The 23,789-nt window shown below is 39.8% G+C and overlaps 1 protein-coding gene and 1 long non-coding RNA gene across 3 annotated transcripts; one reads left to right on the top strand and one right to left on the bottom strand.

Moving 5' to 3' along the window:
• Positions 1–809: 809 nt before the first annotated feature.
• Positions 810–23,573, top strand: N4BP2L2 (NEDD4 binding protein 2 like 2). 2 transcript variants are annotated; one of them, XM_081197882.1, is made up of 11 exons: positions 810–963; positions 2,622–3,940; positions 5,729–5,856; positions 6,573–6,661; positions 7,037–7,113; positions 8,148–8,291; positions 15,954–17,662; positions 19,632–19,717; positions 19,979–20,024; positions 21,345–21,522; positions 23,386–23,573. In XM_081197882.1, the coding sequence occupies exons 2-10, from the start codon at positions 2,622–2,624 to the stop codon at positions 21,407–21,409; spliced, it is 3,663 nt and encodes a 1,220-aa protein (XP_081054008.1). In that variant the 5' UTR covers positions 810–963; the 3' UTR covers positions 21,410–21,522; positions 23,386–23,573. The 2 variants fall into 2 exon arrangements, with proteins under 2 accessions (XP_081054008.1, XP_081054009.1); XM_081197883.1 differs by lacking the exons at positions 15,954–17,662; positions 19,632–19,717; positions 19,979–20,024; positions 21,345–21,522; positions 23,386–23,573 and having other exon boundaries at positions 814–963; positions 8,148–9,778.
• Positions 17,354–21,338, bottom strand: LOC308589150. The gene is made up of 3 exons (XR_014009098.1): positions 21,005–21,338; positions 19,773–19,882; positions 17,354–17,497 (listed from the first exon to the last, which is right to left on the bottom strand). It is a non-coding gene; the product is annotated as an uncharacterized lncRNA (long non-coding RNA).
• Positions 23,574–23,789: the final 216 nt, after the last annotated feature.

Genomic DNA, 23,789 nt, shown 5'->3' on the forward strand with positions numbered 1-23,789 from the left:
GTTAAAGCTATGTTTTCCCCAGTAGTGATGTATGTAAGTAAGAGCTGGACCATAAAGAAGGCTGATCTCCGAAGAATTGATGCTTTTCAATTCTGGTGCTGGAGGAGACTCTTGAGAGTCCCATGGACTGCAAGAAGATCAAACCTCTCCATTCTTAAGGAAATCAGCCCTGAGTGCTCACTGGAAGGACAGGTCCTGAAGCTGAGGCTCCAATACGTTGGCCACCTCATGAGAAGAGAAGACTCCCTGGAAAAGACCCTCATGTTGGGAAAGACTGAGGGCACAAGGAGAAGGGGACGGCAGAGGACGAGATGGTTGGACAGTGTTCTCGAAGCTACCAACCATGAGTTTGACCAAACTGCGGGAGTGAGTGGAAGACAGGAGTGCCTGGCGTGCTCTGGTCCATGGGTTCACGAAGAGTCGGACACGACTAAACAACAACAACAAAGATGTACCGCGGGTAACACTATCCATAGTTGACAGCCACCACCATATCAGCACCAAAGCTCAATACAGTAAAGGACTTCAGGATAGAGAAAGAAACTCTCTTTGCTTCCCATATTCCCAGACACCCCATTGAAATTGGCCCCGTGTGAGCCACTGCCGCGTCTTTCCTTCCCGCAAAAAGCCTGTCCCTCTGAGCTCTCTCTGTGGATTTAAATTCTTCTCCTCCCTCTCCAGAGTTCCACGTTCCTCATCTCCGCAGCGTCACGTGAGTCCGCTAAGGATTCGGGGCGCTGTAGTTTTCGCCGCCGGCCTCGAGAACTACAACCGCCTCCCCCCGCCCCCACACGCGAGCAGCCGCCACTCGCGCATGCGCGGAGCAGCGAGAGGCCGCCATTTTGGAAAGCGGGGGTTGGAGCCTTTTCCGGGGGTATGTTTTACCTCAGCCCCGCGAGCATGGCGGTGCCCGTCTGACCTCAGGGAGCCCGCTGGAAAAGCGAGCCGCGTCGTCCGTTTGAGGTTGGTGTTGCTGCCTAAAAACGCGGCTTTGGAGAGGATAAGAGTCAAAAGCGCGGGTCGGGTGTCGGGTCCGCGTGAGCGGGGATGCGCCTGGGGTCCCTCGAAAGGATCCCTTGGGACTCTTGTCCTGCGCTTCCCGCTCGCTCTCTGGCGCCGGGGTCGGGGCACGTTGTTTCCAGCCGGGCGGGTGGGGGGGGGTGCGTGACACGGGAAGAAGACGGAAGGCCAGACCCCGGGCTCGGTGAGGGTTGGCTAGTAAACACGCGGACATTCTGCGTGAAACGAGTGACATCCCATAACCTGCGGCTGGTGGGCGTCCCTCAGAAAAGGGCACGATTAAAATAGCACGGTGACACAGTGTCTCATTATTAACCCACAGGGAGACTAAAAATTAATAAAAATTATAAGATGCCTGTTGGGAATTATGTTCTCAGATAAGCAAGGGGCTGGCTTTAGATTAGCATATTTTACTGGCCTGTTCGTTTGGTGATTATAAATATGAAATTTAACATACTCCGATTGTATGTTACTAACGCACAAGGACAACATTATTTTGTTTAGTAATCTGCAGCTAAACGGATGTGCTTACTAGGGTAGCAGGCAGGGCTGGATTTAGGTTTGATGAGGCCCTAAGCTACTGGAGGTAATGGGGCCCTTTATATGTCCAGCTGTCCTTTGTCAACAACAAATTGTCGCTGTTTTTTGTGTTGAATATATGCCATATGGTAATTTATGGATCTCATAGGATCTCTAAAGCCATTTGCCTACACAACACAAAACACTGTTGCTGTATGTAGGTTTTCTTTATTTTGGGGGGGGGGTCCCCAAGAGAGTGGGGCCCTAAGCTATAGCTTGTTTAGTTTATACGTAAATCTGGCACTGGTTGCAGGCCCTTCCCCATGATTTCTGACTGATTTTTAAATGCAGCCCTTCACTTATGTCCCACTCTCTTTCTCAGGGAAGAAATGCGCAAAAATGGAGCTTTACAGAACAATCTTATATAAATAAGTTCCATTCTGTTTCATAAGACGGCCACAGTTCGGTAATAGAACATCTGCTATGTGTGCCGAAAACCCCAGGTTCATTCTCTGACATTCTCATGTAGGGCTGTGAATATCCCATGCTTAAAAACTTGGATTAGGTAAAGGTAAAGGTACCCCTGCCCGTTCGGGCCAGTCTTGCCAGACTCTAGGGTTGTGCGCTCATCTCACTCTATAGGCCGGGAGCCAGCGCTGTCCGCAGACACTTCCGGGTCATGTGGCCAGCGTGACAAAAACTTGGATTACTGCTGCAAATAAATGTTAACGGGATAGGCAACATGATGTTTTCCCTATGTTTTTTTGAGATAACTCCCATTGTCCCTGACCTTTGGTTGTGCTGATTGGGGCTCATGGGTGTTGTAGTACAACAACATCTAGAGGACACCATATTGGTTACTACTGGTGTAGCCCCTACTGTGCTAGATGGGTCAATGGTCTGGCTGAGGGCAAGGCAGCTTCCTATGTTCCTAATGGGGATTAGTACCATCTAAGCGTGCGTAGGATTGCAGCCTTAATTAGGAAATGAGTCAGGTGTAGGTGGAGAAAAGAATGAGTCAGGTGTAGGTGGAGAAGAGTAACTGATAACATGATGTAAACATATTGTTTTATTATTTTAAGATGCTTCATGATGAGGGTAAGCCAAGATACCTTGAAAGTCAAGATGCATCAGCAACAGAGCCCTATTCTAAAAGGATGAAATCAACAGAAGAGCCTTATGGTAAATCCTATGATGGCTTGCAAAGATTTCATGAAGAAATACATGTTAAAAAAACCCATAGTGGGTTTATTCCTTTGTCCATTTCTGATGAAGAGGCACAAAATGAAAAAGAAACTGCAGCAGTAAAGGCATTCACGGGTAAAATACCAGTGTCATCAGAGCCTTCAAAGTCAGTAAACAATACTGAGATTACAAGAAACAAAAGTTTTTCTCCTCCTTCCAACACCAATATACGTAAAAACAGAGAAGACAATGACTTCATCAAAGAGCATAAGAATGAAGAGAAAGAATTATATAGCACAAGCAAAGCCTTTATTGGACCCATTTATAAAAGTAAAGCTGATTGCATACGTGATCAAAGGAAAAAGAGAGAAATCGTGCCTAAACAGGCTCTCCCTGGTGATGTGCCAAAAATAGAAGATGAATTGTCCCAATTCTATAATGAAATTGATCAGCTTGAAAGTGAAAGTGATGAAAATCGTTTTGATGGTCACTTACAGGGGAGAGAAAAAAATTCACTTGGGGAATATAATACATGGAATCCAATGGCTTGTGTAAATTCTCAAGAATGGCCCTGTAGAACATCACCTGGTGGTGATCAGTGTTTTTATAATAATGCACCAAGTGATCGTAGAATAGGCAGTGAACAGTATCCATACAATGACCCATCGGGTCACAGGAGTGACAACAGACGGTGTTGTAACAATGAAAGAGATGTATGGGAAATGAGGCAATTATGTAACAAACAGGATAGTTCTAGATTCTGGAATGATTCTGTCTCTCAGTTAAGGCCTAGTTGGCAAAACACGCATCCTTTTATAATACCTCATGGCCCACCACCTCCTCAATTCACTCCTCGTTTTAATTTTCAGGAACCTAATTCCTCATCACTTCGTTCAGATACTTTCCATCCCCCAAATGTGGGACCATTCAAAAATAGCCATATTAACATGAGTAGTGCAACATCTGATGAAAATAATGCCTATCATTTTAGTAATCATAATATACAGCCCACCAGAAATGGATATAACATGGCTGATGGACACATGGATAATGGTTTCTGTGAAACTCGACCATGTTGGAAAGAAATTAAAACTTACCCAGATGAAGGATCAAGCAACGTTTCTCAGCAGTTTCCAGAGGGCAAGTTATATGAGTCACAAAAGCTGCTTCTGATTTTAAGAGGTCTTCCAGGCTCAGGGAAGACAACATTATCTCGGTAAGAGAATGACAACTTAATTTAAAGAAAGAAATCTGTTTCGTTTGATTTATTGTTTGTTGATGTTTCAAACATCATGGTCATTTCAACCACCAAAAAAAATAATTAATATATATATAAATACAACATTAAAACAATATCAACCTATCTGTTTGTCTATATAGAAAGAAAGAAAGCTGAATATTTTATGTTGTAGACTCTTGTTCCATTAAAACATTTTTATTTTTTGAGAGCAATTCAAATCACCCAAGACCTTTCACTGATGAGACAGTAATCGTTAAATGGCATATGTGTTAGTAATAAATTTTGCTTTTTCAGTAATACATTTGTTGACCATTGTTTAAAAGTTTAAAGCATAATATTGTTTCTATTTTGTAACTGAAGTTTTGAGTTGAATAATTCCATGATTGCATATTGTTCCTTTTAGTTTGTATTTTATTGTATTCTTTGTATACTGTACTGCCTTGAGAACTTCAGTTGAAGGGTGATCATTGTTGTTGTTATTATTTATTAAATTTGTAAGCTGCCCTTCGTCTGTACATCTGAGGGTGGTTCACAGCATACAAGATAAAAATACAAAATGCATAATAAAAGCAAGAACAAAACAAGCCAATAACCCGTCCTTTGATATTATTATAACAGTTATGACAATGATAAATAATGGGTTGTCTCTAAAGTTGTGCTATGTGAATGTTCTGTCAGTGCAATGATTTCTGCTTGAACAGTTCAACATTCTTCCTTGCTCTTCCCCATTCACATGCCCTAAACTTGTTGTAACGGTCCCCCAAACTCTCCGGAACCAATTTGGGGAAGACATGGATATAGGAGGTTGGGAAAATTCCATTGCTTAAGCATAAATCCTTGCAGAACGAGTGCACCGAATACCATCCATTATTATTTTTATTTAATCCTGAAAACTCCCAGTGATTGAAGCTGATTTTGAATGGTGCTGATATTTTTTAAAAAACAAAAATATTTGAATGTCTCCTCTTACTTTCTATTGAGGATCACAAGATAGGGGTTAGGATCTTAGGAGTCCTGACTTTGAATTTCAGCTCAGCTATGGTTGATTTGGTCTGAAAGTTCTTATCCAGAGTTTTCCCCATGTATGATAGCAATAATGGTAGTTTGGTGTAAGGATTAATGCATGTAGGGCTATAAAGAGTACTTGTTTGTTTCCATGCATTTTAAGTTTAAAAACAAAACATTAAAAGTAGAAACTAGGTACAACAAAATAATTTTGTGGCACCTTAATGCCAGGCATTTACTATGGCTTTTGTGGACTATGGTTGGGAGATTATCTATTGAGAGTTTCTTGTGGCTGAATTTAAAACTGCTCCTAGTCATGGAGCATTCTAGGTAATGAGGTTCTAACTTGTGCAGATTGGCTGACCCTTCAGTGTTTTATGTTCTACGAAGCAAGTCTGGATGACCCCACAGTTGGTCCATCAGGAGTAGAAATTCACATCTTGTATCCTCTGGGATATTTTTTCTACAGTCTTTGTGGACTGAAAGGAAAATGAAGGAAGCCAGGAATACTTTTTGCCAATATTCTATGGCCAGTTTTAGCAAGTGAGCTGATGTAGAAGTTTTCACTAGAGAAGTTTTGTGCTCTGGGCTTCAGGGAAGGTGTGAAATGTAGTGAGATAAATATGAGGTTTATAAATACTTGGCTTTGCAATGGAAACCAAAAGTACCTCCAAAATAAATGAATAAAGTATAATATGTTTTGCTTTCCAAAAACAAGATTTGGCTATCTTGTAATAGTGTTGCCTTTTCCTTTAACAGTATTCTGCTTGGTCAGAGTCGTGATGGCATAATATTCAGCACTGATGAATACTTTCGGCAGAACAATGGATGTTGGTCATATGATGTTGGTCAACTAGGTGCTGCTCATGACTGGAACCAGAAGAGAGGTGTGAATATATTAATCATGTATAATTTTGTTAATGATATACTTAAAAGTATGGATTTATTGATATAAGAGTTTGTGGTAGAAGATCCACCAACATGTGCAGTTGGTAGCCTATTCCAATATACAGAATGGATACATCTCTTTTCCCAAGACTGGACAAATGAGCCTGTGGTTGTCAGATGCAATAAAGGAAAGAACTCCTCCGCCCTTGATAGTTCTGGGGCATGTAAAAGTTTAAACAGGTTTTCTCATGTTCCTACAGTAGTAGGAAAAGTTACATTTTCTGAAATTCTTTTTACGCAGTTATGAAATGCACATGAGCTCTACTCAGCCCCAAACACAACAGTATCACTGTCACACTATTCTTGTGTACAGGAGCTGGCTTGTCTTCTCTTTGTAGATGCAACCATTTTGACTTGCAAAGGCCACTTTGTCAATTTCTCACAGAAGTCTCTTTATTTAGAATTACTTGACTAATGAACTAATCAGTTTTGGTCAATTGTGAACCTTGGTGGGAAAGAACAGATAAGGCAGCTATTGGTATTATATAGGAAAACTTTGCCTCTGACCTGAAGTTGATTCTAATGAGATCCACTGAAGAGGAGTTTGTTGTATCGTTGGCAATTTTATAGAAGACTTTCTTTTTCTAACCATGTTAATTGAAGCAAGTGATATTTATAATTGCTGTTTGTATAATTTATTATGATTTTATTGCAGCAAGACAAGCAATGGATCAAGGAAGATCCCCAATTATAATAGACAACACTAATACACAAGCCTGGGAAATGAAACCTTATGTAGAAGCGGTAAATAAAGCAGCATATTTCTTATGGAAACTCACTTCCTTCTCAGTGAGAAAACTAAATGAATTAATCAGTCTGATTTTATTTTTGACATAATCTACATTTTGTATTATCTTCAGCTTATTATAATTTATGTATGTTTCTGTAAATCCTAAGCCTTTTTTTCTGGCAAAATACTGTTTTTCAGTCTGCTGAACTTGCAGCCCAATCCTATGCATCTTAGTCAGAAGTAAATTCCACATATTTAAATGGACTTACACCTGATATGTGTATAAAATAGCAGCCTTTATCAGAAAAGCTAGTTTCTTATACTTTATTTTGGAAGTTACTACTCTGTCACTATTCTTTTTATAACCATAATTCTTTATCTTTGTTTAGGCTCTAGAAAAGGGCTACCGAATAGAATTCCATGAACCAGACACATGGTGGAAGTTTGACCCAGAAGAATTAGAAAAGTGAGGTCTATGTTTTGGTTTTATTTAAAAATACACGAAAGCTTTAAAGTTTATTATTTTGGTTATGCAACCAGTGAGTCAACTTTCGAACAATGGCATAAATCAACTTGTAAGGCTTCTCCCTACTTCTTCAGCATTAACCCTGCCACTAACAGTCCTTTTGACAACCATTGTATGCGCTTGTCTCACTGAGGATTGTGTTCTGCACACCTTTCAGTTTTACCCTCCCCTTTTCTATTCATAAAGCTTAGTAGAAATGAATGGTAATAACAGTCTGATGAAGCTTACACAGCTTTCAATTTTATTTTATTTTTAATAAGGCTGCTGCTAAAAGCATAATGGAAGTGCATTTTATTTGGATCTGACAAACTGTTCTGCTTGCAGAACAAAGCTTTCCTGCCTCCTACTTTTTCACAGCCCCTGAAAAGTCACTCCTGAAGGGTGTGGGATATGACATGGGTGAATGCTGTGAATGGCGGGCTGCAATTGATTTAAATTGGGGACTTGCCCTTTTGTGAACAGAAGTGCCTTCTGCATATTCCATCACTCCACTGGATCTAAGCCAGTATTTATAATTATTTCAAGAAAGCAGTAAATGGAGTTATTGGGTGCACCACCTAAAAATATAACCTAGATTAAAATATTGTTAGACTTTTTTTAGTGTTTTCTCATTCAAACTTAATTTCAGCTCTTCAAGAAACTAGATTGTTGAACATGCATATAATTTCCTTAGGATCATGATGATGCTCATTTAAGTGACAGGGCTGGTGGTGGTAGGTTTTGGTTTTGCTCTTTAGTGAAAAATGACCACTGGGAAACTACAACTTTGCAAAAAGGAATAGCAAAGGAGAGCAGCAGCAGCCTAATCCTTTCTGCCAAAAATTGCTGTTTGCTGGCTGTCTTTCTGCCCATGAGCAAAAACATATAGGAACCTGCTTGACCGTGGACAAGCTTCTTGAATAAAGACAATTTGAAAGCATTCTGAGAGATTCTATAAATTGATCAGACTTGAACTTCATTTCTTGTTTCTGTAGGAGGAATGAACATGGGGTCAACCGTGAGAAGATTGTTCAAATGTTGGAAAGATACGAATATCAAATATCAATACCCATTGTCATGAATTCGGTCCTGCCTTTTCACAAAACTTCACAGTGGCCACCTCCACAAAGAAGACAGAGGTGGGGAGCCTCTTCAGACTTGGAATACTTTCAGTGTATCAAATAGCCGATAACTCAGGGTATACTTGCTAAGGCTAATTCTCTTTTCAGAAAGCAAGCTTATAATAAAACACAGCGTTAATAAATTGAAATTTTAAAGCCAGCTTAACTCCTAGTGTCAGATTGTTTCCAAACTATTCTGCTACTTTCTTTTGAGGGTTAAATAATCTTAATGCAGATAATTATCCCTTGGGGAATGTTTATAAATAATGTAAATAGATGTTTAATATTAAAATTGAATGTTAAATATTTTTTAAATATATATTTGTACTAATCTTGGCTTTGATTAAGCCCTGTGACAATGTGGATACACCAGGTGGTTTATCATTGGATTTTGACACAAGAGTTTTTGCATTGTAAACTGCTGAGCAGTTTAAGAATTCTGAATAGAATATAATGAATTTTTAATAAATGCAGGTAACCAGAAGAATAACTCAGTGTATATATATAGGTGTTGCATTTGAACCTTTTTTTTACTGCTTTCAATCGCAGTCCAGTTCTAACAACTTTATATCAGTTATTTAAGTTAAGTTTATTAATCACATGTTGACATCAAGCTGAAGCTCACTTTTCCATTGCCATTTATTCTTTGAGGTTGTTTGTTGTTCAGTCAGTCAGTTATGACAGTAGTAGTCTAGACCCTGCCCTGCAATTAAAACCTGTGACTTCAAAACATTAGCATACAGTTTAAATGGAATCCTGATAGGTTCAGTTCTTGAGATTTTAATTTGAAGATTACATTGTCTTTTTCTAAGTTCACAGTATTGTGGTATGTGAAAGCTTGCTTTTTTTGTTTGGTTATGCGGCTTTGTCATGAAAGAAGCAATAAATGAAATACATTGAAAAAGCTGGAACTGTATACATATATGTGGACATTGGAACCAGTTACTTAAAACCACATTACATGAACTATGATATAGGCAGTAGCCAATTCATCAGAAGTTTGAGGCTGAGCTGGCATGAGGCTTAATTATTGTTCTGATTTTGGTTTTTTACCATGTAGTGAAAATTTACTGAATGTTTGCCTCTTGTCACCCAATTGCTGTGCTCTCTTGTACTATTGTTTCAGCAATCCATTGTCAGTGTAATACAATTAGTGTCTTGAGTCTAGCTTTATGGTTTAAGTTGAATGAAAATATTAAAATACCAGTGTGGTCCATTAGGGCTCTCCTGTTGTGGGTTGAGAGGTAACTCTTGGGAATATCAGGTAGTGACTTTGTCTTAAAGCAACCTTATTTGTCCTGTTCTACATGGAAAATAAATCTAACATAAAAGACGCACTTTCCATCTCTTGATAAAGAAATATGTTTGCATGACACACAGTTGAAAAATCTTGATTTTACATTCAGAACATTTTTGTGTTTGCTCTGGAGACATGCTTTTGTCAAACTTGTTGGTATCTATAAATCTCTAAACAAAATAAAAACGGCTTATATCTGCTTTATAAATATGTATTCTTAGGAGGCCATTGCCATCTTATTTCAGTATTGCTACTCAAAAGTGCCTGCTTTGGCCCTTTGGCAACTATTTCAGCTCTGCATTGTTTCCATCTGAGAAAGCACAGTGTAGTTATCTGTTAGTTGCACATATGCTTTTCATGGCTTTAAAGGGCAGTAGTTGTTGGGGAGGCAGAGATAGTTTGCTACGCACCTGCTTATTTAGAGACAAATATTGCTCACCCCAGGTGAGCAGAGAGACTGCAAATTACTGCTACTATATGCAGATCACTTAATTGTCAAATACAATTATGAAACCTGGTTTTGAGTTTTACTAATAAGGGGCTGTTAATATGAGACCTTTGTGGAGCAAGACAAACTTTAGGCTTCTGTGAAGGAAAATGCTAATTGCTCATATGTATGTAAATGAAAATCTGATGGCTGCACCAGTCACTGTAGAAATCTCAACTTCTTGGCATTAGTTAGGAAAGGATTTTAAAATATGTCAATCACATTTGCAACTTTTGCATTAAGCTAGCTTACACAATTAAACAATATAATGCTTTTTACCACATTTCTGTAGAAGCCACTGAATCACTAATACAAAAATAGTCTCATTTAAATAGCTAGGATTATAAGCTGTGGACTGAGTGTGTAAATAATTGGTACCCAGGATGTTCAAGTTAAAAATGTTCCTACAGTTTGCCTCAAGTACATTTCTCTCCCTCTTTATTGCTCTTTAACATGGAGATTCAACATTCGTGCTACTGCATTGTGGTCATACAGTCCTTAAAAAGGCAGGATATATTTAAGGATATACTAATAATTGGCACTTTGGTAAATACTGTGATTTAGTAACCATATATATGGAAGACCAGCAACTTAGTATATCGTGAACTACTATGGAAGCTCCATTGGAAATGCATGGCTGCTGCAGAAGAGCACGAGAATGACCAACATAACCAATAAAGTACATGCATATTACACGTGCCTCATTTGAAGAACGCAACAAGAGTTGCAAAACAAGTCAGCTTTGGGGAAAGAGGCTGAAGACTCCATAGAATAGATTGGTTGTATGCTTTCTATCATTTTGCTCTTGTGTTCAGAGCCCTGCTCATTTGCATGGGGCTTACTCATGTAGTTTCTGCTACATTGCACCAAGTTTGCAAAAATATCATAGTAAGTGTGTGTGTCAGCCCTGGAATGGTGATCAGATATAACCAACATACTTTTGCTACTGCGGGGGGAAACTTACATAGTTCCTATAGCTTTAAAGGTTAGTTAACAAAGAGATGATTTCTGTGGATGAAAACCAGACTTGCTCCACCTGTCTACCAGTTTTTAAGATCCTGCCTTGAAGCAAACCCTCTAAAAAACTGCCACAAGAGATTTTCAGGGAGCCTATGGAGTGTTCCATCCTTAAGGGGATTTTCTTTTTCTTGTGCTTAAGTGGAGGTTCTGTGTCACATACACAAGGGTTTTAGATACTGGTTTATGCTTTGCAGAAATATCTTAAAAGTACTTTTTTAAAGTCAAAATTATTCAAATGCTAACTTATACTGTTTAACAAAGTACTCAGTTACTAAATCTGGAAAAGTAGAATCCAGATCCTAGCCATGATCTAGGGATGTTGGCACAGAATGTATTCTTTGTGGCTCCTACCACACTGAAAATTTCTGCAGGCATCAGATGTGGATATTCACAGCCATGGCAAGAGACTGATTGAAAGGCTCATTCTCACATAGCCTGACCAGAGTTGATGTGTGTGATAAGTGAACCTGTTACATCATCTGGTAGATCGTTTTATTTGAGTTTTAATTTTTGGCTTTGTGTAGCAAGCAATTATCTGCAAGTGAAGAGGGTATATCTCTGGATCTACCCTTATTTGCCCCACACACTTAAAACCTGAGTAGGGTTGCAAATGAGGTTACATGGATATGCATATGTAGGAACTCTATGAGGTAGGTAGGATGCTCAGTTAAAGGTAATTTCTTGAATCTTAGTTATAAGAGTCAAGTGTGCTAAGCCTTTTATCTTTTTGAATTATTTCTTAATAGGTAGCCTTTTTATCTGATAAGATTTGCTGTATAGGTATGTAAACAGCAACAAGTTACCTTTGTTCGGTTTGATTATTCAAGGTTTTTGCTATCACAGCTGTTTCATTTTTTAAAAAAGATAAAAGGGCAGTAGAGGATCAGAAGCTTGCTGTATAAATCAGACTCGTCAGGAATAAAGCCTTTAAAATATTTAATGTTTTTGTTCAGTGACTTGCATGTGTTAAGCTTTTTAATGTGTATTTGTGAAATGTGCATGTAAATACTTTTTAATAGAAATTTTATTAAATCTAAAAAATTGAATATTTTGCTGCTTAATTTGTTTGCAAATGTTTCATTTTGAATGTTTTCCAGTAGTAGAGGTTGCTATGAATATCCAGTCTGGTGACTTTTATACGTTAAATATATATATATATTTAACAATGTTCATTTTGTCCCTTGATTGCTGTGTCGGTATTTTGAGTACAGTCATACCTCATGTTACGTCCGCTTCATGTTACGTTCTTTCAGGTTACGTCCCGCGGTGACCCAGAAGTACAGGAAAGGGTTACTTCTGGGCTTTGCCACTTGCGCATGCGCAGAAGCGCAAAATGATGTCACGCGCATGCGCAGAAGTGATGAATCACAACCTGTGTGCGCGCAGATGCGCTGCTGCAGGTTGTGCTCTCTTCATGTTGCGAACGGGCCTCCGGAACGGATCCCGCTCGCAACCAGAGGTACCACTGTATCTACAACAGGAATTGTAAAAATGTCTCACTTTTAGTAACTGGCAAGGTGTCTTTCCCCATTGGTGAGAGGGATGTGTAGATGTAGCTCCACCCATTCATCAGTGTGATGCAGTTACATCATGTAAGTGTGGGTGGATTGTCCTGCCAAAAGTTGGCATGATTTATCAACAATCAGCCTGCATTTCCTCCTTATAGCAGGCAAGGAGCTACATTGTTCCTAGTCATAAACATAGAGAAACCTTGTGTTAAACATAGTTCCTGCATGTTGCTGCCATAAAATTTTTTTGGGGGGAGCAAGAAATAACTTGTGTTAACCAAGAATGAGTGTTTTTGGAGGGGAACTAACATTTCCAAGATGGGCTTCTTGAAAGTGTAATGGTAATGAGAGAGAATCAAGTACCTGATCTAGTGAATGAAAATGAATCTGCTCTGCACAATATCTTCCAATACTCACAATGTGTGAAGAGGGTGGGCTGTGGGTATAAAAATGGTTGATGGTGAACTAATTGCTTGGTAAGGAAGTAGTAGGGTTTTAAAAAAATTCTACCATGGGAAAGAATACATATTTTCAATTTGATTTTGATCCATTTAGGATGCAGTCCTATGGTCTGTGTCTCTGGGGCAGCAGGACATTGTTGACCTCCCTCTCCATTAACAAGGATGTCTGCTCCCAGAGGCCTCTTTGTTGCAGCTGTGGAAGCATCCGGGGCTTTGTACTCTGGCAGCCATAGGAGGCAGATTGAGAGTTGCTTCAGATGAGGACGCAAAGCTCCCCTGTTCCCATGACGAAGCAGTGGGTGGGGTGGGAGGGAGGAGCTTGTGTGCTTATTTTCCTTCCAGCAACTACTCCCTCCCCTCCCCCATCTTACTTCCGGGCCGGTATGTGAATAGGAGGGCTTTGTATTTGTAGCCCTTCCACCAAGGATTCTCCCCCAGCTCCCACAGAATTGCTTTGCCCGGTAACATCAAAAAGGTGGCTAATGCAGCTAACAATAGAAATCAGTCAAAGCAAGACATTAAAATGTCAAAACAAAACCAAGTAGGCAAAGAGATGAAATACCAAATAATGCTAAACAGATAAATTAAAGTCCTGCCAGCATAAATATAGCTTAAGGAGGTCATGTTAAATTAACCAAGTACTGTATTTTTCGCCCTATAGGACACACTTTTTCCCCTCCAAAAATGAAGGGGAAATGTGTGTGCGTCCTATGGGGCGGGCGAATGCAGGCTTTCGCTGAAGCCTGGAGAGCGAGAGGGGTCGGTGTGCACTGACCCCTCTCGCTCTCCAGGCTTCAGGAAGCTATCCGCAAGCCCTGGGAGCCCGGCGGGAGTTCCCGCGGGCTCCCAAGGCTTGCGGATAGCAGCCTGTTCTGGGGTCGGGGGAAGCTTGGGCTTCCCCCAGCCCCGTGCCTGGGGGGGGGAATAATTTTTTTCTTTATTCCCCCCCCCAAAAAAAGTAGGTGCGCCCTATAGTGCAAAAAATATGGTAGATTGCCCCCTTTGTGTTTCTGCCAATCATACTTGGGGAAAGGTGGGACATGTAAAATGCCTACTTGGTTGATCTTAGATGGCAATAAGGTTTACATGACAGTCCTTTTGAAATCCTAGTCCCAAACAATTTAGGGCTTCAAAGATGATAACCAGTTTCTTGAACTCAGCCTGGAAATGGATCAGTGGTGAGTACAGCTGGGGGGGGGGGCGGCAGCAAAGCAGTTGTATCTCCAGAAAACTAGCCCCAGCTAGAACTTTTGTAGTAGTATTTGTACCAGCTGTACTTTCCAAATGCTTCTCAAGAGCAATCACTATGAAGAGTGTGTTGTCAGTAGTCCAAATAGTTACGGTAACTAAGGCATGTGCAACCAAAACCTGAGCTCCTCTAAGAACGGGTGCGGTTTGTGCAGCAGTTTAAGATTTTGAAAGGCTTAAGATTCTGTTTAAGATTAGATAAAGGATTATTCCTAAACCATGAGCCTAATTTGTGGGGAGGAATGTAGTTCCATCCAATATAGGCAACAATCTTGTTCCCTGTTCTTAGCGATCAGGAGAATCTCTAGGATGAATCTCATTTTATTGGCCCATATTAAGTCCTTCAGTGATATGGCCCTGGTTCAAAACTCTATCGCCTCCTTGGACTCAACTGGAAAGAAGAGAATATTGGTGTCATTAGTGTACTGATGGCACCAGATCCAAGAGATTTAATATTTCCTTTACACACTTTCAAGCTTTGTCTTTCAGACATTTTGTCAAATGCACACTAGGAATAGATAGCAAGCCAGCAGCTTGCCACTCTTCCCCCAACAGCATCTCTGTTTTTATGCAGCCATACTAAGTAATAATGCTACCCGTGAATGCTGAATTCAATACATAGTCAGAATAGGCTTACTACAATTTTGATGGTTTACCAACAATCTTACATTTGCCAAGCACTACTTTCAAATAATTCCCCTTATTTTCACATCTGTAAAACAGTGGCTTAAGCACCAGAATGTTTTGAAATCCTACAGTCCAGGTCTAAGTCATTCTAATTGAATTAGTGGGGCTTAAGAGTACTTAACTTTGACTGGATCATGCCCTTGTTGATCGACCTGCTTTTAAAAAAGAGTTTACAGTGGTGCCCCGCAAGACGAATGCCTCGCAAGACGGAAAACCCGCTAGACGAAAGGGTTTTCCGTTTTGGAGGTGCTTCGCAAAACGAATTTCCTATCGGCTTGCTTCGCAAGACGAAAATGTCTTGCGAGTTCCTGCGGGGTTTTTTTCCTCCCCCCCCTTTTTCTAAGCCGCTTATCAGCTGATCCGCTGATCCGTCAATGGGCTTGCTTCGCAAGACGAAAAAGCCGCTAGACGAAGAGAATCACAGAACGGATTCTTTTCGTCTTGTGAGGCACCACTGTATTACTATTTTGTTTGGAAAGATACACTTGCATCTAGCTGCTCAATAAGAATGTTTGGGCACCTGCAATCATACAACAATGACATGCCTAGGTCAACTCATGCAACATAACTGGTGGCAGAGAACTGGAAAAGTACTACCAGAGAAAAAGGGTTGTTCTAGAACTGATGTTTCTAATGGTATTTTTCTACATTCAAAAATTATATCCACCTCTAATCTGGTGGTACAATCTTTTCTAGCACCTCATTATGCTGCATATGCAGACTCAGCCTTAATTTCCCTCATTTCACTGAACCAAAAGCAAAAATTAGGCTGCAGTATTAACCTCTACTAAGGAAATGCTATATCCTAAATGTATCCTAAATACATTTATTTCTTCTGGACAACCTCGTTTTTTCTTCAACTCAAATGCATCATGTTTTGGGGTTTTAATTTTAACTAGGAACTTTGTAACTTATGCTTTTATTAAGATTATTCTTAATAATTTGTTCATATTTAGTTCTTATTCTGTTTAGGGAGTCGGTTGTAAAGAAGAAGCACAGGTTGCACAAGATGAAACAGAGGAGGAAGCAAAAGAGGAACAGAAGAATGAAGGGTGCTACCATGAAAGCTATGGGGAAAACGTCAGGTGGACATTTCACTCCAAGTGATGAAGAGTCATCACAGAGTGGCCTGGAAGATTCAGAAGACAATGGACAATCAGCATATGTGATTGGGCACCAGAATGAGCTAAAAGAATGTGTTGAGAGTGACTCTGCCAATGATAACAGTCTAACACATAGTGAGTTGCAAGAAGGAAGTGTCCTTGTTTCTGATATGGTGGATCCAGTGTTGGACAATTCATTAAAAAGGAAAGCTTTTGCAGGAGACGGTAGTCTACCTCTAATGCATTTTCCATCTGTTCCTAATGAAAACAGAACTGAACAATCATTCAGTGATCATTTACCTAATGAAATTAAAAATGTAAACTTTGTAGAAGGCAAGAGCAACGACTTGGAGTATGAAAAGCACGGTTCTCTGAAATTGGACCACGTTACTGAAAATAGTACAAAAATACTGACAAATAGGGAAGACAAAGACAAAGCTGCATCTACTGAAGTCATACTTGAATCTGGCCCAGAAAGGAAACTGCTCAGCGATGAGGAAAAATTAGCCGCTCCTCATCTTCCTGGGCCGTCAAAAAATAATGAGGGAAATACCTGGGCTTTCTTTTCTATCAACTTGGCTGACAAACAGCCCCAAACCATCTTGGACAAAAGTGATTCCAGTTTGACTTGGCCTGATGGTACATCTAAGATCATGTATGAGCAAAGGCCAAAGAGGGAGAGGAGGCCCAAGCAAGTATTTTCAGGAATGACAGGAGAATTGATTGAATATCAACCTAATAAAGAATTAGTGAAAGGAGAAGTGTTACATGGGAATAACAGTATAATAGATGGCGCTCAAACACCCCAGCTAACAGAGAACATCCATAGAATGCCATGCCCTGGGACAGGTGAATTCATGACAGAACCTAGAACTAAAACCAGTGATCCAAACAATGTAAGCCTTTTAGCTACACCAAGGAAAAAAGGGAGATGCAAAAGGATCTACAAGTTGGCCCCTAGCTTTGGTGTACCCAGACAGATTCCAGTTAGAAAGGACGAGCAAGTACTAAAGGATACCGTTGTATTAGTGGAACAAGAGGAGACTTCAAGTGAAGAGGCTAGAGGAAAGAACAAGCAAAGCCTTGGCTGCTATGAACGTCCAGTACCTTCTAGTTATGATTTAGTAATAGAATCATCTCATCTTGATGTAGAACCTCTGTTATGTACATATTCCAGCCAATTTGCACAGAAATCTATGGACTTTTCAACAAAAGTAGTCGCTCCTCCAATTCAGCTATGTACTTATGTGTCTTGTAGAGCTTCATTACCTAGCGAACAGCAAGTTGTTGCTTTTGATCAAGCTGTGGAAGCTAACACAGAGAAAAAGAGGGAGAACGTATCTTCAGATGTTTCAACTACTCAGCCAGATATTTTGTGTTCAGTTCAAGAAACAGACTCTTCTGCTGAAAACTCTGAAAAGATACAAGAAGTTAATGAAACTGAGCAGCCAGAGTATTCCCCAATCAAATACGAACAATATCCTTTGAAAATGAAAGCCAGTGTTTTGGGGCTTCGTTTATCCCTAGGATTTGCACTTCAACTAGTAGAACATTTTGGTTCTCCAGGAATTCCACTGGGTAACTACTATTTTTTTGAAAAGAAAAAAAAAGTAATACAATTTGGCAAGTTAGGTACTTATTGCTTAGCAAAGTTGCTTAGTGAGCCAGCCACTGCTGTGTGTGTGTTACAGTGGTACCTCGGGTTAAGTACTTAATTCGTTCCGGAGGTCCGTTCTTAACCTGAAACTGTTCTTACCTGAAGCACCACTTTAGCTAATGGGGCCTCCTGCTGCACAATTTCTGTTCTCATCCTGAAGCAAAGTTCTTAACCTGAGGTACTATTTCTGGGTTAGCGGAGTCTGTAACCTGAAGCATATGTAACCCGAGGTACCACTGTATTGCTTTGGACTTAACTTTTCCTAATAGAGACTAAATGCTTTTGGGTAATGGTTAGTGTTTAACATCCAATAAATTTAAAATTCCTCTGCCTATTTTAGAATGAAAATTAAAAATCACTATACATTCACAAAATATTGATTTTAAGCCTCCAGTAAGTGTTCCTAATCTTTGGATTTAGCCATTGCCAGCTTGGCATTAATATTATTTATACTTCAGTCTTATGTGTGGTCTCCTATCCATGGGCATTTCAGTCTACACTTGCTTACCTTCAGCAATGACATAGCCTTCAGCGGTTTCTGGAACATTAACTGAGCCCACAAACTTGGCCTTTTCAAGCGTTACGTTATTCCTTTACAAGTCTTATATACACATTTAGTGACTTCCCCCAATTTCCTTAATGAGGCTTGCATTACAATAGCAACATTTGTAATTGTAGAGGGAAATACTGCAGTGGGGGAAATTACACTGCTGTTCCATATTGTGTTCTTCTATAGCCTCAGTCATGCCTAAAATCAAGATAAGTGCTGATTTATTTTAGCAGGCCTCCTCTGCCTACTTGTTTTCATAGCGGAATGTGGGTACAGATTACCTGGGCCCTTCACTTTCTGCATACTCTTGGTCCCCTTAATTCTGCTTACAAAATCCAGCTTTCAGTCTCAACACAGTATGGAGGTTCAATTATTCCCAGTCTCTTTGTAGATTCTAAAGCATTCCCTACTGCTTGACACAACAAATTCGATGTCCAGCTACTGTTTTCAGCTTTTTCTTCCCAGCTTGATTCGGAACATGTAACAAGTCTACACGCACATACCCACAGAAGAAAATTAAGCGCTACCTGTCGTTGACAAATCTATCCTCCATAAATTTGTCTTAAGATTTTTTAAAGCCACCTAAACCACCAGCCATGGCCACATCTTGTGGTTGTGCAATATGTTAAGTATGCGTTATTATAAAGAAGGAATGAGCTCTGAGGCATTGTCTGCAGGATGTCCCGGTTGTAATGCCCTGGCAACCCCTACCCAGAATCTGTCTCTAGCAGTAGATGCTGGGAAGGACCTCTGCCTCATGGGAAACTGATGCTAACTGAAAAAAAATGGGCGGGATGGACCAGGAGTCTGCATCAGTATGAAGCTGCTCCATATGGGCATATGAAAAAAGTGGATTTTTTGCCCACATAAATTCTGTTTTATACACTACTTCATTCTCTATACTGCCACACCAACCTTTTTTTATTGACCAGTACAGTGTGTTTACATCTATACAGACACTCCCAACACTTTTTGTTATCTATGTAGCCTTGTAGCTTCACAAATTGTTTACTGCAACATCAAGTGATAACTGCATGGGTGCATGAACAGTAGTTGATCTAGCCCCACATACTGATTTCTTGGATCTCCCAATACAATAATTATTTTTATCGGAATTTGTGCATACTCCTTGTTGCTAGTTCCCAAATATTTTAACGGCACGAGAAGTCAAGATATCAGTGCATGTGTGAGTCAGCTATGGGATATCTGTATTTTGCATGCTCAGGTTGTGACACTAGTAACAACTAAAATTACTAGCATGCTTCTCAGGTTATAGTTACTCTTCGTTATTTGCAGTATGTAGGTCAAATAACCACTTTGTGCAAAATCTTGTTTCGTAGACACTTTATTACCAGATGATTATGTAGTTCCCCTTGATTGGGCAACATCAAAGGAGATATATTTTCTGTGGAAGACATCTGTGGAGGTATGAATGTTAGTTCTCCAGCTACCCTGCCATGCGGATTATGTTAATAACTTACATCATGATAATTGCTCCACAGTCATTGGACAAAACAACATAAGCAGTGAAGGAACATGCACTGCTTCTTCATTCTGTCAGGAATAGCTCAAATCTTGATGGGCTGTCACCCTGTAGAAAAAAGAAATTTTTATGTTTTCTTGTGGCTGAAAGAAATAGAAGACTCACATTTTTTTAATATAAAAAACCCCTTTAATTCTATTTTAGAAGAAGCAGAAACCTATCATATCAAAAGAAGACAGCTCCATACCTGGTGAGTATAATCTTTTGCTTAATAGAAGGAGAGGAGGAGGGAGGAAGAGTTCACACAATTCCCAAATTATTACCAGTTGCAAAATATTTTCTGCGTACTTTTGGAATGTTGTGCTCAGATGTTTGTCTACATTTTTGCATCTACAGATCTGATTGAAGCTCAATGAGTTGTTGTTCCTTTTAGCTACTATCTGATATAGAGTATAAAGCGGAAAGGTCTTTTGTTCTTCTGATCTTGGAAAATGTCATCGGTTCTCACCTCCTTGATGCCAATTTATTTTCAGGCAGCCAATAAATGATCTGTTGAAAGGTGTTAGTAGCAATATCTGCACTGATCCCAGAGACTCCAGTGTCAAAACAGTGCTGTTCTTCTAGTGCATAATCAAGCTATAGAATTAATTGCCACAAAATGTGGTGATAGCCACCAACCTGGATGACTCTTAAAAGTACAGATGGATTCATTAGGGACAAATCATGCCTCTGAATGTCATTTGCTGGGGAACAGTAGCAGTAAATAGTATTATCCTGTGCCCTGCTTGTGGGCTTCTCAGAGGTGTCTGGCTGACAGGGCCCTGCTGTAGGTGTCTCCTCATTCTGAACTGCAGAAGATTGGCACAAGGCAGAAGGCCTTCATGGCAGTGCCTCCACCCCAGTTGCAGAATTCCCCTAAATACCTGCCTGGTGCCCACATTAATGTATTTTTAGTGCCGGGTAAGACCTCTGTATTCCCCCAGGTTTTAAATATTTTTAGTGCCATTATAATATCACTAACAGTTGTTATCAATATTAATTAGCTGACTCTGCTGCTGCTGTTGTAGACCCCTGAAAAAAGCAGGATTGAAGTCTCTGCTTGTATCCCCCCCCTTGTGGGTCAACTTTGGCCCACAATCCATCAGATGATTGACAGGTGGGTCAGCACACCCACCTGTCAAAGTTGGGCTATGGGGGAGATTTGGTCCAGTGGAGCAGAAAGTTCCTTACCCCTGTGTTATGATGACTGGTGTGTTTCACTCTGTGAAGTACTTGACTCTCTAACTAATCTCAACCTCAGAGGCTTTGAAGTCATTTATCTTTGGGTAAAAATAAAATAAAGGGACCTAGAGTTGGCCTGGAAAGTTGGATGAGGATATCTGTTGTAGAGATAGAAAAGGAAATAATACAGCAGTATGTAGCCAGACAGGATTGCATACAGCAACAGGTTGATGGTGGGAGCTGGGAACCAGCCACACTTCCTGGTTCCTCTTGGAAGACACTGATCAACAGGTATAGATAAATCCATGTAAGATTCAATTTCAGGCTGCTTATGTCGCTTTCTTTGTAGCTGGTGAAACTGCCCAAGAAGGTTCAAATAAAGATGATCGACAGAAAAGCATCTCCCGAAGCTAATCCATAAATGCACTTGGAAGAAGACCCTTACTTTGTCAAATAATCCGAGCAACGATGGTGGCGTGTTCTGAACTTTTGTCTAAAAATTAAATATCAGCATAATGTGCAGAAAGGTACAACATGGAATTTATTTATACACATACATATGCATGAGACCTATTTCCAACCTGTGTTTCGATTTTCTGGTTAACTATAGGCATCTATCTTTTCTGTAAACGAATATCCATAGACTGGGCTCCATAGGATGGTGATATAGCTCCTGCTATATTATTATCTCAGCTGCTGAGAGCAAATGTTTAGATTGGGATACGATATCATATCAGAGTGGCAAATAGTAAAAGGAACTATTTGCTTTACTTAAATAAGACAGATTTGAGAAGCTTTAAATATTGATGCTATTAATTTTTTTCTCAGATGTTGGATTCCATCTGATAGCAGCCCTACACATTACAACAAATTATGAAAGGGGAAAGTGCAAGGCTCGAGATCATATGACCTCGAGAGCAAGATCCCATGTCCCTTTCTCCTTTGGATATTGAGTGTACAAGTGCTGCTTGTGCGTACTGCACATAAACAAATCAATCTTAATATTTTAATATGGAGGTATTATTGGCAGTAATAGAACATTTTTGCAAAGTCATGCTTAAGATGTTTACCTCCTCTTCAGATAATATTCCACAGTCTGGGTGAAAAATTTCTGGCATCTGACCACCCAGTTGGGAAGGCATGTAGCCTTAGGTTTATTTTTGACTCATTTTTTTAAATCCTATGTTCCTCATATTTTAATCCATAGCATAATTGTGTCATTTCTGCCTGTATCAATTGCAAAAATATAGCCCTTTCTATCTGTTACCTCTATCTGTTAAACTCTGGTCCATGTCCCGGTCATTTCTTACACTTTCCCAATCTCTTGCTCACTGGTTTTCCATTGTCTTAACTTGGTCCCTTTGCATCTATTCAGCTTTCTGAGTACCAAAATAATTCACCATTCTCACTGTCCTAATCATAAGATGCCTCTCCTTAAATCAGTGGTCAGCAACCTTTTTCAGCCGTGGCCTGGTCCACCATCTCTCAGACCATGTGGTGGGCCAGACTATATTTTGAAAAGAAAAAAAGAACGAATTCCTATGCTCCACAAATTACCCAGAGATGCATTTTAAATAAAAGGACACATTCTACTCATGTAAAAACACAATGATTCCCGGACTGTCTGTGGGCTGGATTGAGAAGGCAATTGGGCTGCATCCAGCCCCCAGGCCTTGGGTTGCCTACCCCTGCCTTAGATCAACACTGGTTTCCTGTCTACTAATGAATACAGCACAAGTTCCTTGTTAACTTGAAAGCACTCCAAAGCCAATTCCTCTTAGCTCTCCATCCTTATATCTTGACACATCCCTGGTCATAACCTTTACTCCTCCACTTTCACTACTCTCACCTATCAGAAGATTTCCTGCTCCCTAAAAAGACATCACCCCTTCCTTTTCCTTTTGCACTTTTCTATAAAGCCTTTGCACAATCCCACTATATCTCAGCTTGTTACAGAGCCTAAAAATTGCATCCATTTTCTCCACTTTCTCCTTTGTTGAATTTTTTGGGCAGCAACCATTTAAAATCTTTAAAGCACTATGTACACCGATGGCACTACATTAATAATAAAATAGTAATAATCAGTGTGAAAAATACATATTTTCTGTGTTGAGAAGTGGTGTTTGCCAGTTGGCGAACTGAATATATTTATATATTCCTCTTCCAGCCAAAAGAATACTTCAAAAAACCCTGCTCCCCACAAAAACACAGAGTGCCCAATCTGAGTTAATTACAAACATTATCGTGTGTGTGTGTGTGTGTGTGTGTGTGTGTGTGTATATTTCATATTCTGACTGAAGGTGGCAATTGTCAAATTTTAAATCAGCACCAGTAGGCTTGGGATTCTGGTTTGATACTTCACTAGATTTTTTAAAAATTTTGTATTACAGAGTTTGCTCAGTTTTGGCTTTGTCACGGATGGACTCAAGTTAAGTCACCTATAATTAATGGCAACAACGGCAGTGAGGAGAAATTCAAATTCTAAAGGTTGTTGAAAACATGGCCTACAGTCACACTGCTGCTTTCTTTCCATGTAGCGTGTGAATTTTGTTTTGAAATAAAACGAAGCTTTGAAGAATGTTTTGTCATTGTCACTATGAGAAAGCAACTTGAAACCTGTGTTGTTTCATCTGTTTGCCTCCTGTACATGTGGCATGAAGAAACTAAGAAAAAAGTGGTCAGTTGTGAGTAGGGAGACTGCTAAATTAAGACTATGACAAGGACTGGGACAGTGCAAGAAACTGTACTGCCTGTATCACCCCTGTCTACAATCCTCCTTTCCACCACTTACAGT

Source organism: Podarcis bocagei (assembly GCF_964188305.1).
Source record: "Podarcis bocagei genome assembly, chromosome: 6".
Classification (NCBI taxonomy): Eukaryota; Metazoa; Chordata; class Lepidosauria; order Squamata; family Lacertidae; genus Podarcis; species Podarcis bocagei.